This window comes from Thalia democratica, chromosome 1, assembly GCF_965202585.1.
Source record: "Thalia democratica chromosome 1, ktThaDemo2.hap1.1, whole genome shotgun sequence".
Classification (NCBI taxonomy): Eukaryota; Metazoa; Chordata; class Thaliacea; order Salpida; family Salpidae; genus Thalia; species Thalia democratica.
In genome coordinates, this window is record NC_139165.1 from 37,459,489 (window position 1) to 37,476,098 (window position 16,610).

Sequence of the window (16,610 nt, forward strand, 5' to 3'; positions counted from 1 at the left end):
AATTATTTTATACGAGCCCATCTTTAATAAATAACAAACCGTAGAAATCACCAAGTTATAATATGTTGGTCAACCATGTTGTCATTTATAATATTTTAGTTTCAGTCAATAGTTTTTATATTTACAAAGTTTTACATATTAAGAAATTTTATATATTTTATTATATATTAATTTAAAATAAAAAACAAAACACAACTTTAATTGCTTTTATCAATAGCAATTTTCATATAAAAATTAACTTTGTTGACATTTAGTTTTTATTTTGATTCTAATTATAAAATGTAAAAAGTTTAAGCTAGAAATAATAAATCTGAAATTAATCTTCATAAATTTAATTTTCTTAGAGCCTGTTTTGACGTAATCACAACTGTTTAAAAACTACATATTACAACACATAATAGAAATTCAAAATAAAGCTTTATAAAAAAATGGTACCTCATCCATCTAATATCGATATAAAGGGGTTAAACCAACAACTACCAGAAAGTAATGAAATCCCAGTTTCTGATATTTCGAATCCAATCTTTTACGAACAACCTGACACGTCCGAAAAAATTCTGACCATAGTAACCAGGCCCAGTGGACATCCTTAGCTAAAACATCAAATTACCACCAAAAATTTTCAAACCAAACAATATCTGAGAACGAAGTTTCCGATTTTAGCCTGAAAAAAGACTTCAATAACAGGTTTGTTGTTTCGTTTTTTAATTTTGACTTCAAATGTAAAGATGTATTAAAATATATTTTTAACAACTTTGTCTATATTTAAAAATACATGTAGTATTTATATTGAATTTACAACGGTATACTGCTTTATAACAACTTTATTTGTTATTTATTTAAAATTCCAAAACTAGAATTTGAAAATTAATAGATGTAAATTTGTAACTTAGTTTTTTACGAAAATCTAAAATAACTAACAGCATTTGTAGCCACGGAATCCCCAATGTACAATTAAATGTTGGACAGAAAAATCAAAGTAATCCTAGTAACTGTTTGACATCCTCAGTTGCAAATCACAACAATCCTTATAGTGTTGATCACGACTATCAAAAACATGAAGAAACGATTGATAACCATTATTTGGATATGGTTCTCAACAAAGACGCTATTTACAAGTTTGATAAATTTGTTTTAGTTTGAAATCATAGCGTTTGTTTAGATTACTCATGCTTGTTTTAGTTTAATTTAACCATGTTTTAGACACAATAAAAACTATACAGACATAATAGTTTGCTACGCGATTTAAAATAGACCTTTTGTGACTTAAAAAGTTAATTGGCTCGTAAGTGTTTTTAAAAACTTTGTACTTAACTAATTTGTTATTAAGTTAAGTTATTACGACCACTAAAAGCTACTTTAGAAGTAGTAAATAAGTTGATGAAAAAAAATAAAACCAAAAGTTTAAAATCCTTAAGGTTTCATTAAGTTTGTTTAATGCGTCTGTTAAAATGGGATAATTTATATAAAAATAAAAAATATTATTTTAATGTTTGCGGTAGGAGTTCATGTTCTTTTCATAAGTTTATACAATTATTTTTGTATTAAATTTTTTTAATAACTACTGCTGAAAAAATTAAAATGAAAATGATCTTATTGTTATACTTTAAAAGCAAAATTATAAAAAAAATCAGCTTAACTAAGTTTTAAAGTGATGAAGTTTTGTAGAGACTAAATATGTTATAATGAAAACCTTATCCAATTAAAAGAGAATTTTAAACTTTAGTTTGTAGCTTTGATTCTACTGAAAAATATTTGCTTATCTATTTGTTAAACTAGAACTGAAACATTTAAACATTTATACATTTTTATCTTAACTTTATGAATTTTTATTATTATCCAAAAATGCATTACACTTGCAAAATTAGTTAATGACCTTTAGGTATACATACTTCTTGTTTAGTTTGTGTTAGAACCTATCATAAAAAGTTTGAATGAATCAAAAAAATTTAAGCTTGTATTTTTAAACTTTACTATTTTAAATTAGTTTAATTTATTATGTAGATTGTTCAAAAAATAAATAAAGGTTTTTAAAGGCCTATAAAATGTGGTCATAATTCGTTTAAAATTGCTATTATGATACTGAAAGAAAGATTACCTGAAGTACTTTAACGACAATCAATCTAATTTATGTCACAAAAACACGTGTTTAAAATTTTTTCTAACTTTTAGTTTTTCCCCCGTTGCGCTCATACTTAGACTTTTAACAAACCAAAAAAGTGCTAAAGCAAAATAAGTAATGTTATACTTTCTGATTATCGTTTACAAATATACTATAAACGTTTTTATGAATTTTTATTCCACTCTATCAATATTTTTGATTAATTATAAAACTATTTTGAGTTTGTTAGAAAAATATTAATTTAAGTAATTTATTCTGTGTTCGAATTTATGGATTTATTAATGGCTTACCGTCTGTATTATTATCGTTTTTATTTGGTCTAAAATTACAAAAAGTATTAACCTACTTATAAATAATACGGATTGTTTTGTGACCTTTACAAGAATATTGCTAATAAATTAAAGTGTTTCAGTTAATAATACAAACTTAGTGTAAACGATTCTAAATATTTATTTAGATAACTATTTTAATCTATTCAATATTTTTTGATAACTTTTTGCCACAAAACAGACAGATTTTAAGTACGGCAATAACTAGTTATTAACAAAATAATCGTTTTGAAATAATAAATATGATTCTATATTAAGTAGCAGTAATAATAGTTTACAACAAGAAATTATTTTTTTATCAAAATCAAACTTAAAAAGACAATTGCAGAAATTAATTTTACTCAGTTAATTTTAAATGGATAAAACGATGATAAACATGAAATGCTTCACACATTATCACTAAACTTTATAACAGTATAGTTATAATTGTAATAAATGTTTTAAATTTAATTAGACGCATTTTCAATTAACTTAAGCTGTTACTTAATATAAAAAAACTGTTGAAGAATAAATTTTTAGTTTGATATTATTTAAATTCATTTTAGTTCCTACTCATTTATAACATCAACAGACACACCTTATACCCATTGTTGGAAGTCATACTTCTAAAGATCGAACTGAAAACCCTAAAACTTCAAACTTCACAAAATGATGTCACAAGTATTACGACGTCACAATCTTTTGATGATGATATCGAATTGTTTGCCGAAGGGGTTTATACATAAATGTGATATACTTTCTTTTTTAGTCTATTAATGACTGGTAAACTATTCTATTGACTTAGATAAGTAAACATAGGATTTTAAAAACTAGTTCATTGTGGTTTATAATAATGTTTGTTTATGTTTATAATTTCTTGTAGAAAGCATCTACATTTAAACATTTAGTTAGCTTTATAAGTATTTACAGTGTTTACTTATATATTAAAACGCTTATTTTATAGTATTTTTAAAAATAAATTAATATTTATAAGAAAATTATAAGATGCAAGTTTAGTAATATTTAATTTGAAAATTATTTTCAATCGTTACTAAATGAATAACTTTAAGATGAAAAAGGAAAATCGTACGTGGAGTTTTGATCCAAACAATGAAGTAGATCATTTGGTAAGTAAACTAATAAAACAGTCGACTCGTTTTTTTTTATTTAAATTTAATTTAGTTTTATGAGTTTACTTGATAAGGTATAACAACATGAATGTTGAAATAAAATTGTAATACAAAAAACTTGTATAAAACCCATACAGTTTGTTTAGATGTAATAAAATTTTAAACTTTTTGACGTTTTTGTTTTCTAGAAAAATGTTAAGTTTTTTTGTTTAAAAAAAAAGAAAATTTAGCTATGAACCACTTTAAAAGTTTCTTAAAACTATTTCTAATAATTTAATGATGTTTCTATTTTGTATTATTTATTTATAGTCTATGCTTATTAATTAGTTCTATTTGTATACAGATGGTTCTTGCAATTACTGTGCTTCGAAACCAGTTAATAGAAGTAGAAAGAGTAAGTTTATTATTAATAAGTTTTAAACAAATGATTTTATCAATTGTTTAATTAAAAAATAAAAATTATTACAATCCAGCTTTATTTTTTTGAGCGAAATTTAAGTCAGAAAATTTATATTATGTCTCAATGTAAATCACAACTTTTGAAAATAAAAGTTTTTAAAGTTTTAAAACTGGATTGACTTCAAATTATATACTTTATTAAAAAATTTAAATTTTTCAGGTTGAAGATATATGTAAAAATATCACATCAAATTACAGCACCCGTTTTAGAAAAACACTAAAATTTGAACACACTACTTCAAGTAGGATTCCATCATTGGAAAAACGATTTTCAGGGAGTTTTGAAAATGAAGTTAACTCTAGAAGTGAGTCAACTACTTCCGGTAATAGGTCATCAGACCTTAGCAACGAAAATCTACCATCGATGGATGAAAATGCAGAATATCAGGTTTAAACTACAATTATGATTTTGAGTATTAACAATGCATCTACATTTTTATAAGTTTTTTAATGAAATTTCAAACTAAGTAACTTGTATGAGCATGTGTTAATATTGCAGTTAGGGAGTTAATAAACCTGAATACATTTACCTAAAGTATTTTAAAACAAATATATTAGACTAACTTAATTAAAAAGTAAAACCTTTTCTATTACTCTCCAAAATTAGTTAGTTTAATATGCTTTATAAGACCATATGTTCCCACATTCGGTAAAGATAAAACTTAACTATAAATTCAAGTTATCTTGGTTAATATAACTTTTAAAAATTTATTAATATAACAAAAAACATCAAGGTCAAGTAAAATTAACTTTTGTTTACAGTTCTGAAAAAGTTTAACATAAAACGTTACGTACAGATAATTGATCTGGGTAAATTTTTCATGTTTGATAGCTAAATATATTTTAAAGCTTCTCTCTTCACCAAATAATCATTCAGAAGAATTTGTTAAGACAACGTCAGAACCACAACAAGTCTTTCGAGGTGATTATAAGTTTTCAAAAACTACTAGCAGTGATAAACCTTTAACGCAGCAAAGTATATTTGAATCTAAGAGTACATATAATACTAAGCTAATACTTGTTTGAAATACTTTTTAGTTAAAAAATTGAATGAAACTAAACTTTTAGCTATATAAAATCTACGTTGTTTTGTAAACTTATATATTAATCATATATTAATCGAATTTTATATTGTATTTTTTGCCTATCATTTAAGCTGACTTACCTATAAGTTTAAAATGTTAAACTTATAGAAAAACTTATTTTAAAAAAAACTTTTTTTTACAATCAAAAAATCAATTAATTTGTACTCTTTATATTAATCTTTTGTTAATTCTCTGAAACTCAAGTTGTTTTGTTTACCAGAAAAAAAATTACGACATGTTGAAAACCCTAAATACTACTATACACATAGCAAAAACAATACTTGAAACATTTTCAACAATTAAACTAATAATTTGATGATAAAAATGGTATAAACTTATGTCCATTAAAAAAAGTGATCATTTAAACAAAAGTTTTTTAAAAAAGTTCAAGTTGTTGTTAAAGTTAAAAAAAAGTATTAGAAAAATTCTTCAACAGTCAATACATTTTTTGCTTTTTGACATTCTATGTCATTTTTTGAGGAATTTTTTCCAATTTGTGAACAAAATCTTTACTTTTTTCAGAAACAAATAATAATATACATACTATACTAGTTTAATTAGTACTTAAGCAGACTTAAACTGTGTTTTCATAGTTTTTTAAAAACATTAATCTTTGTTTTGTGTCTTTTTTTTAATATTAATCTCTAAACAAATCAAAACTTCTATAAGGCTTTTCATATTTTTGTGCAAAACATTAGTAAAAGTTATGTCATAGTTTTCTACAAATTATCTTTAATTAAATTCTTCAAAAAATATCTTGGTTGATTTTTAAGTCTTTCGCACAATTGAAATAACCAATAAGTTTTTATCATTTTAACTGACTTAAAAAAGTGTAATTAAAATTTTTTTTTCTTGCGATTTTGTATTGAACAAGTTTTGTTATTTTTGTCCAACAGATTAATTTTGTTTTTAATTTTCTAAAATAATTATACAAAACATGAGTTTTAAGTAATGTTTATACTATGAAATTGGTACTAATATAATGAAATAAACTATATTTATACTTGTTAACTTTTAGGTAATAAATTTGAAGGATCAACACTTTCTGAAATCAGTGAAGGTTCCATAAGCGGAAGAGTAGAAAACCAACTAAGAAAACCACGAGTAGCTTTTTCAGAATCGACAAAAACTATCTTGAGAACATGGCTTTTTAAAAACTTGACTGTTAGTTACAAATTAAACTTATAAGTACTGCCTTACACGGGAAATATTGAAACTGCCACGTAGTTTTAACATTACATCTCAACTTCAATCATATCTCTTTTTTCATAACCTTCATTTTAACTTGTAAATTAAAATTTTTAAAGAAGTTTATATTTGTTATTAGTTATTACTAATTGATTATAAAAACTCATTTAAACGCAACGGAATTTAAATCTTAAAAAAGTTAGTGATTAAAACATAACTAAATATAAGTTTTAAAGTTTTGTGTTTAAAAAAAAACAAAAGAACTTTAAAATATTTTAAAAGTTCTTGGTCGTTTTTCGATTCTTCTCGATTATCTAATTCTAAATTATTCATTTCTATTTATAAAAACCGTACTTTTTTAACATATTACTTATATCTAAAACTATACTTTTTACTTAAAAATACTATGCTTTAAATTCTTAAGAACATAAGACGTGTATACATTTTGTAAATGAAGCATTAATTGACTAGATTTCTATAAGATGATATTATAGTTGTTTTAAATTTTATATATAATCAATTTAGAATCCTTATCCATCAGAAGCGCAGAAGAACATTTTAGCAAGACAAACCGGTCTGACATTAAAACAAATAGCTAGCTGGTTAGTTATATAATTAACTTTCGTAGTATGTATACTATATGAATTTTAAGCAAAATTAAATGCAAAAGATTATCAATTTAGCACTGTAGAACAAACCAGTCAACTAAATATATTTTTCGAGCAGGTCTCATCAGTAGACTAAAAAGCTAGTGAGAGATAGGATTTTACAAACTTATAAAGTAACAAAGTAACTATAATTTAAATAAGAGAATAATAAAAGTCAAATGCAGCTAGTAACAGTTAAAATTATTTAAGCTGTTTTTATTATAACGAATTTTATTTATACTTTTTTTTAAATTTTACTTATATTATGTTAATATTTTCCTTTAAAAAATTAAACTTGAGTCTTTTTAATGTATGAGATATATCTGCGCAAAGCTAACATGTAGATATTTAAAAATCTTCAGTTAATAAAAGTAATAAATGTTTAATAAAAGGCCTCTTAGGTTTGAATAAAGTATATTTATCAAAGAAAAGATTGTAGAAATGTAGATAATGCTTTTTACTGAGGAATTTTTAAGTTTTAACATACAAGTCCTTATTTTTTTCTTTTACAGGTTTATTAATGCTCGTAAGAGAATTGTACAGCCAATGATCGATCAACGTTATAGAGCAGGTTACTTTTTATACAGCTACTTTAAAACATTTTATCTTGCTTTTATTAAGTTTCAATAACTATTGTTTGTTAAACCCGTATATTCATTAAAAAAAAACACAACTTAAATGTTGTCTATTTTTTTCTTAAAACAAAAAAATAGTTTTTAAGCTACTTATCGACAGAATGACTTATTAATAACTACTTGTTTATAAGCTGCGTAAAAAAAACCTTTATTTTATAAAGCCTCAGAGCAAATGATGAACGTTCCCTCTCAAGACCAGATACAAGTAAACAGTAGATTTAATTCAGGACATCAATTAAGATGTCCTATAGCGAGTAGGTTTCAAGATAAATCGGATTATTTTGTACAATACATAAACTATTATTATGTTACTAATATTTGACTTATAATTGAGAAGCTAATTAGCTGTATGAATATATGCAAAAATAAGTATAATTATCTATTATTAACTTTATTTTTGTTTCGAAAAATAACAAGTTGTAACAGCAGAAGTCAACAATTAATTATTAGAATTAATAAAACTTAACTATATTTGAAAAATTGACAAGCAGTTAAATTATTTTTTAAAAATAACGTTATCTAATAATTTAAATGATATCTTTAGCATTTCAAGGGATGTCTGCTAATATTATGATAAAAAACAATTACAGCCAACATCAACAAGGAATTGAAAACCTACATCCCATGGTTCATCTTCCGTTTGTGAATTTTCCTCCACACAACCAACCTCAAACGAGTTTTTACCATGTTCTTATTTATGTTATTATTTATGTTAACTACGTTCACCATGGGAGTCCTACAGTGCACCAAGGCTATCAGATGTCTGGTAATTATTCGCGGCCCACTTACTAGTCGCTAGGCAAATGATCATTTAACAGGCAATGGCTAAATATATAGATATATAAACTATATAAATTTCTTTATTACGAGTTATTTTGATTATATTTTTTTGTCAATCTATAGATAATTTCTAGTCTGTTAGACAATTTTTCGATAATTTAAAAATGAAAATCTATTAGGAAATTTTATTCACTTTAAGTTTGATCTATTAAAAATAAATAACCACTAAGCAGTAATACTAGACTTTTGTTGAAGACAAAAACATTTATAGATTCTTTACGAGGTTTTATATGTTATTTATCTAGTTGACACTTATACTTAAAGTTTCTAAACTTTTCTTAAACTCATATTCTAAAACCGGTTAAAGTGTAACACAATTTAGTTTTAAGATAAAATAACTAGAAACAAATTTATTATTGTTTAATGTATTTTATTACTGATTTGAACTATTTTATATGATTAATCACACGTATACTATTAACCTAAAAACAATAATATATGTTGTAAACATCAAAACTGTCTTGATTATATTTCTAAAAAATTATTAGTAAAAAAAAAGGTTATACAAAAAAAACCGGGCAGTCTGAGTTTTATTTGTAAATCCAGACAAATTAAACGTCTTAAACATTTAACTTAAACTTAGTGGATTCTATTACCGATAAATATAAGTCGTAAGTGGATGAATATTGCTTAAGGCTTGTTATAAAAACTCAGAAAACTTATGAGTTGATTAAGGAATAAAAATACAAGATTTTGACAATGAACGGTTATTGTCAATATTAATTATTCAACACTTTATTTTTATATACCTTCAGTTTAGTAATAATTGATTAGATAACTTTATTTGTAGCTGTATTCTATTTTTAAAACCTGGTTTATTGTCTTAAAGTTTTTGACTATAAAATTTAAACAAATTGTACTACAGCGCTTCTTCACTTATCCGGTTCCTCACTTATCTGGCCAATTTTGGTCTAGAATAATATTTGTTCATTTCAGCTAAAATCAATGTTTTTGTGTACTTTTAAGTTATAAGATTACAATAAAACCTCGTTACTTATAAGCTTTATTTATAACAACTAATTTAATAGTTTCTAGTTTATACAACACTATTAACAGCTGAAAATATTGCTTAAATTGTTTAAACGATTCAAATATTGAAACGTTTTTGTGTAAAATTTCACAATTTAATTATAAAATCAATGTTTTACTACAAATACACGATTAATTTAGCTTTTATAACTAAGCAAGCAGTTTATAGTTATATCTCAGTACTAAAATTTGCTTAAACTTAATGTTATAATTCATAGCTTTGTGCTCAGTTTTTTATCATTCATTTGCAAGCTTTTCTCAGTTTCTATTCGTTTATTAATTTTAAACTTTATTAAAGTATTGTTTTTTTTTATTCTTTGACTGTTTTAATATTTAATGCAGTTTTTAGTATTTGAAAATTAAGTGTTTGTTTTTTTTTGTATGCGTTGCATACTATAACACAGGGGTCGGCAGGCAGTTGGTGCTCGCGGGCCAAATTTCAACTTTTCAAAACCTTCGCGGGCCACAGTTTTAGTGATATTTGAATAGTCTTTTGGCTTTCTTTGGTCACACCAGAGACAGTTTTACTTTTATTACTTTATTACTTTAAATGACTTTTAGCTACACATAGAATGCCTATTAAATATATAAATATATTTTGGAATAGAATTTACACTGTTTAATATACTAAAATCTTAATAAAATGTGTACTTTCCTGAGGACTTAATAAGTTAAACTTAATAAAACATTTTTATTATTTTACTTACAACCTAACTCTCTATTAAAACCGAGCTTGAAAACATTAACGGGTCACTTTTATACATTTTTCATATTATGAACCACCTTTTTATATTTAAAAACATTTTAACTTATGAAAATATTTTTTGCGTCTTAAATAGTTTGCATTCTTTAGAAAACTCAGTAATAATTAGTTACTTAAATAAAATTAATACTTTTTTATACTGTAAATAGGCTATATAAATTTTTTTAACATAATCAATGATGGAATTCTTTTATTAAATACCTTATAAGTAATTAATAAGTTTTTTACACGGTTGCCACTTTAAAAGCAAAAATGTCTAAATTGTATTAAAGGTTTACAGAAGTTAAATACTAAAAACTTTCTGTTAATCAAGCTTAAATACATAACTAAAATATCATTATTATAAAAAGCACAATATGTAAATACACAAAAATTACAATTAGTAAACTACACTTGAGTCATAAAAACTATTCTGAAAATTCGAAGATTTATTCAAAGTTTTTAAAATAAAAGTTTCAAATACACCTGAGTTATGAAAAAACGTCTTAAACAGCTTTAACCTAGTCTGAATTAAAGAAAAAATAAAGTAGCCTGTTTGTTTGGTAACCCTGTTTAGAATAAAGTTCAAAAAATAAAGAAATACTGAAGCTTACTAACAGTGAATTAACTATATACATAAAAATATTATTATTTAGCGTGAATGTACAACAAAGTTTTTATTAACTTTTAACAAATGTATAAAAATTTATTAAGCTATTACGAATTAGAAAAAACTTTTTTTATTGAGCATCATAGCAATTCTTTATCTGTAACAAAAATATTGAATTTAAAATAAGCAATTGTGAATTGTAAGACGAGCTATTAGAACTATAATACATTAGTTTGGAGTTAATGCGAGAAACGGAAAAAAATAAATCGCTTAAGTCAGTTTTAACAACGCAAATGATTATTTTTGATAACTAGACGGATCAGAAAAAAACTGTTAAGGCAAATTATAAAGTAGCAAAAGTAATTATTAAAAAAAGATATCGTTCAGAGTTAAATAATTATTTAAATAATTTGTGTTTGGGTTAGTAAAATATTTTTGTTTATTTTTTCAATAACAACAAGAAATCGTGTTTAGGAAATGTCTGAAGACTATAAAAGCGCATATACCAAATTAGGACTTAAATCAATTTTTAAGATGTGAAAACTGATACAACAGGTGTTGCTCATTTTAGAATTTTTATTTCAGGTGGTTTTACTAATTTTGACATTTTAGAAAAATTTCTAGGTTTAGTTCCAATACAAAGCACAACAATAGGTAAAGACATTTTAAAAGCAAAAGTGCAATGCACCATTATAATATTTTTAAAAGTACAAATTTTGCATCTATTTTTAGTATATAATTAAATTAAAAGTAAAAAATACTGTCTTTAATAATATAGACAAATTTAAAAGATACTGTTAAGCTCCTTAAAATGTGTTTTTTAATAAATTATATTTATATGGTAGATTTTTTGTATCAAATCGAGATTACATTACTTAACATATACAAATTGTTTAAAATTCAAGGTTTTTCGATAATTCTCAAATTCAAGGCTTTTACAGATCTTACAAGCATAAATTGTCAATTTCCAAGCTTTTCGGGGATTTTTTGACAACACTTATACGTATAACAGATCTTTCTGTATTTACCATGCCGGTCTTACTAAGGAATTTTAGTTCTTCTACTACTTTACGTACCTGTGAATTTAATTTGTATAATTTAGCTTTAAGTTAAGATATATTTTATTTAATTATTCTCATTAAATGTTATTAATCAACTCTTAATAAATCTACCTTTTTCTTTGTAGGATTTGGTAAATGCAAATTGGTACCTACTCTTTTTACTATCACACTTTCTTTGATGTGTACCTAAAAATAACAATAGTTATAAGAATTTACTTAAAAATTTTAAAATACTCCAAACTTTAGACTCTAAATGTACTTATAATTATAACTAAATTTCTGTACTTTGTTATAAATTTTGAAAATATTTTTAGTGGTATTAAGTTTACTGTTGAAAAACTATTGTTTTTATCAAAATCAAAGTAGGAAACTAAAATAGTGAAAATTAGTTATCTAGACCAGTGCTTCTGAACCTTTTTCTAGTGGCGGAACCCTTTTCCAAAGCTCAATTTTTCCGCGGAACCCCTAATTTAATTTTACATAAAAGGTTTAATATAATATTTCTTGCTAAAAACAAAAGAATTTCAGTGAAAAACGAATTTTTTAGCAAAACTATATCATTGTTAGAAATCATACTTATTGTAATAGTATTAAGTCGAGTCAAACTCAAAGTGCGCCAGACGCAATAGGTATTTTATGATTCTATAATAAACAAACGAAAACAAACCTGATTAATCGCAACGTCATAAACACCTTTCCTTGCATAATAAAAACAAAAAGAGAGCTACAAACAATGACGAAATGAAAATGAACCTAATCGAATTTACAGATTACTGTAATCAACGGGTAAGATGCCTAACAAAAATAAATAAAAAACATTTAGTGCGAAACTTGAACTTGTCTCTTAGCAACAAGCATGTCAATGCACGGCTGCATTTTGGATAGACTGAGACGAAGACAGGCAGATAAGGTTGGAGTCAGCATACAGTTCCTTTGCTTCGTTTTAATGTTTGTTACATGCGAAAAGCCGGACTCGCAAAGATAAGTGGTGGTTAATGGTAAAAAAAATTTTACTGCACCCTTTGCTAAGACGGGGTACTCTCAAATTGCACATATCCAAAAATCTAAAAGCTCCTTTCCTTTGAAACTCAATTTTAAATTGCTATCTTCAGATAGTTGCAGCAATTCGTTTTCTGTATCTGTAAGAAGTTTCACTTCTTATGAAGCAATATCACACATAGAAGGATTCAAAATCCAAAAATCCGATGCGAACATCTTTAGGAAAATAACGTTGAATCTAAGAATACTTTATAGACAAAAGATCAAGGTGGTTGTATATTTCGTCAGAGAAGTTAAATTCTATGCATTTTTCATGGGCCTCATCAAACTGGTGAAACATCGCAAAATTACCATTGCTAACCTTTTTCTTCCAAAAGTTAATTATATTTTTAAACGCCTCAATCTTGTCTGTCATGACAAAAATGGAATTTTGCTTCCCATGCATGCTTAAGTTCAAAGCTTTCAATTTTTCGAAAATATCGGTGAGATAAGCTAGCCTGGCCAAAAAAAACAACATCTTCAAAGAACTTAACTAATTCTGAGCCTTCATCTTTAAGAAAGGTGAACACCTGCTTCTTTAATTCAACGAGACGAACCAGTGTCCGCCCCTTCGACAGCCAGCGAACTTCGTTGTGATAAAGAAGTAACAGATGGTCAGCATCCAAACTTTCACATAGGTTTTTGAAACATCTGGCCTTTGTGTCACTTTTATTTATAAAATTAACAGTTTTAATCGACGCTGAGGGAACTTCTTGTAAACAAGAAGGAAAATATTTTGTTGCCAAATTTTCTCTATGTAAAAAACATTGTATCCATATAGCTTCAACTGCTTTATCCCATTAAAATACCCATTAAAATTCCTACCGCTAGATACACACTAAGCAGATCAATGAATGCTATAACTATATATGTTTTCCATTTTAACTGTTCCATTATTTTTTGAAGTTTTATGATTTATGTTTTTTTTTTGTCAAATTTCTTTTTTTAATTTCGAAAGGCATCGCGGAACCCCTGAGAAGCGTTGCGGAATCCTAGGAAAATATTTAAATAAACTTTTTAGTCTAATAAAGACCTAGTTCTTTAACAAAGTTATTTAAATGATAACTACAAATTGAAACTAGATCAAGTAAATCACACCTAAGACTTATGTAAAGCTGGCCTGAGATAATATTTTTTAAAGCTATTGATGCGTTCAAACGATAAAAAATATTTAGAAATCAGTTTAACTTATGTTTAAATTTGGTTATAAAATTATTTTCTAAGTACTAGTTTTATATTTTATAAAAACTAATTTTAATAAACAAAACTAAATACTTAAAAACAAAAATTAAATACTTAAGCTAAAACTAAATACTTAGTAAAAGTTTTTTAATTGTTTTTTTAAGTTAAAATTTAACGCTCAAGCAGTTAATTTGAAAACTTAGCATTTTGTTTAAAAAAGTATGCTCTTTAAAGTTTTGATTTGTTCTGATTAGTATAATAATTTATCTATCATTACTCTAAATACTTTATCATATTAACAATTGTTTTATCTATTTTTACTTCGAAACTGATATTTTTTCATAACACTCTAGTAATTGTTGAAATAGTTTTATTCTACTTTTATCCATTTTTAAAACTGTTTAATAATATGTTACAATATTAAACAATATTCTTTAAGCATTCTAATTCTTAATTATATTTAACTATTAGAACTTGAGTTGTAGCGTAACCGAGCGAATTTTCTTTAGCAGAGGACTAAATTTTCATATTTACTGGTTGCAATATAATATTTAAATATTCTCTCGAGCCACACTTTTACAAATATGGGCCATAGTTTGCCGAACCCTTTTGTAGATCATTAAAAAAAAGTTATCTCAAAGTAGCAGAGACATTTCTAGGCCTTTTCAAATGGAGAAGCACTATTTTTTGCTTTAGTTTAGAATGATTCTTCTTCTAACAATAAATAAAATTTGTCTTTTAAATATATAAGCATCTACTCAACTGTTGAAATATATGTTTATCACAATATTTATATACATAATGTTAAACTATCAGTAACGTTTTTCAGTCAAATATCAATAATATTTTTTGTCTATTTCATAAATAGTTTCTCACTTAATAACCTTGTTAGTTTAAATAAATTTAAAAACTATTTTACTCATTTTATTTATCAAATGTTGTTAATATTTCATTATCTAATAGCAAAATAAAAAGAAAAGACAACATTGATTTAAAATATAAAAGAACACGAGATAATTTAAGCTAAATGGCAAACTTAAGAACATGTAGTAATGTCACTATATAGAGGTCGTGTTTGAATAGTTTTGTAAAGTCTAAGGTATTTATCAATGTATAAGAATCAAAACTGGAATGACAATAAAAAACATATAACATGCTAAAAAATGTGCAAGAATTAGCATGTATAACTTTAATAAATATGTAGTTAGAAGTAAAGTTGCAATATATAGTTGTAAATAACGCATTAGTTAATGAAAAGTCTTCTTTACAAACTTTACAAACAAAGTTTTAATAGTTATAAGCCGTTTATGGTACAATGAAAAGAAAATAAATATTTTTCTTATTAGCGCATATCACAAAAACCAATCTTTTTTACGATAAAATAAAATATTTGCATTTTGTACTTGCATTTGGTTGTTAAAGCATTTTTAATATTCGTCAATTTAACATTTACAATTTTGGAAATAAAGCACAAGCGAAACAAGTAAAAATATATGAATAAACGGCTTTTTTATTTAATAAACGACACTTTCCTTTTCTCTTTTTCTTCTTTTTTCATGGTCGCACAGGCTCCAGGTAACCAGTCTAAACACGCCCCTGCAGTTAGGTACAGCTTACTGAAAATTAAAACAATAAAATTTGTTAAGTTATTAATTTCTTTCATTAAAAGTTAATATACAAAACAAAATTAAGTGTTAAGCGTTATTAAAGAAAACTTTTTTGGTCGAAATATATGAGAAAACATAAAACTTAAAAATTAATTAAATTAAACTTAAAAAGAATGGAACTTGTCTGAAACTTATAATCAATCTTCCGCCTAAACTTTACATGTACAAAAATTAAACGGATTAGAGTTTATGCATAAAACTGTTGATCTTAAATAAGCATATAACATATATAAAGGTTGATAATTATTTAATTTGAAATATTTATGAACTGGATTGAGACGAATGAGAAATCATTCGAGTGATAATTTACCTGGGTGAGAATTGAACGTGTTGGAATTGATCGGGTTAGTATTGATCGGGCGGGATATGATTTGGTCGGTATTTAATTCGTGTTGAAATTATGCGGGTTGGATTTGATTTTGGTGGGATTTGATCGGGTTGGATTTGATTTGGGTGGGAATTGATCGGGTTGGATTTGATTTGGGTGGGAATTGAGCGCAGGTGGTAAATGTTAGTATACCGTAAACAACACATGAAATGTAAAATATCAGAATTGATCTAATGTCAATTAATAAAATTGATGATAGTATAAATGTAAAAAGTAAAAAAATAACGAATACTATTGATGATCTTTTTGTATCAAAAAAAAAACCATTAAAAATACTAAATTTAGAGTAAATACCAAGCACAAACAGTTAAAAAATATTGAAAATGATTTGATAAACTGTTTTAAAAGAGTTAGTGATGGATTAGTTCAGTATGTATAAAGATTTAATAATCCGGTGTTTTAAAATGTATATGAAAAATTGTCTTCGTTTGTCATTTTTACAGAAGACCAATTTCTTGACATGATCACTTGTTTCCTGG

The 16,610-nt window shown here is 25.1% G+C and overlaps 1 protein-coding gene across 1 annotated transcript; it reads left to right on the forward strand.

Annotated features, from left to right (window-relative positions):
* Positions 1-428: 428 nt before the first annotated feature.
* LOC145835658 (homeobox protein Meis1-like) lies at positions 429-8,366 on the forward strand. Its single transcript, XM_082943346.1, has 12 exons — positions 429-574; positions 924-1,118; positions 3,023-3,164; positions 3,501-3,557; positions 3,904-3,954; positions 4,180-4,407; positions 4,869-4,995; positions 6,123-6,268; positions 6,818-6,894; positions 7,452-7,510; positions 7,736-7,828; positions 8,119-8,366. Exons 1-12 carry the CDS (start codon positions 429-431, stop codon positions 8,364-8,366), a joined length of 1,569 nt encoding a protein of 522 aa, XP_082799472.1.
* Positions 8,367-16,610: the final 8,244 nt, after the last annotated feature.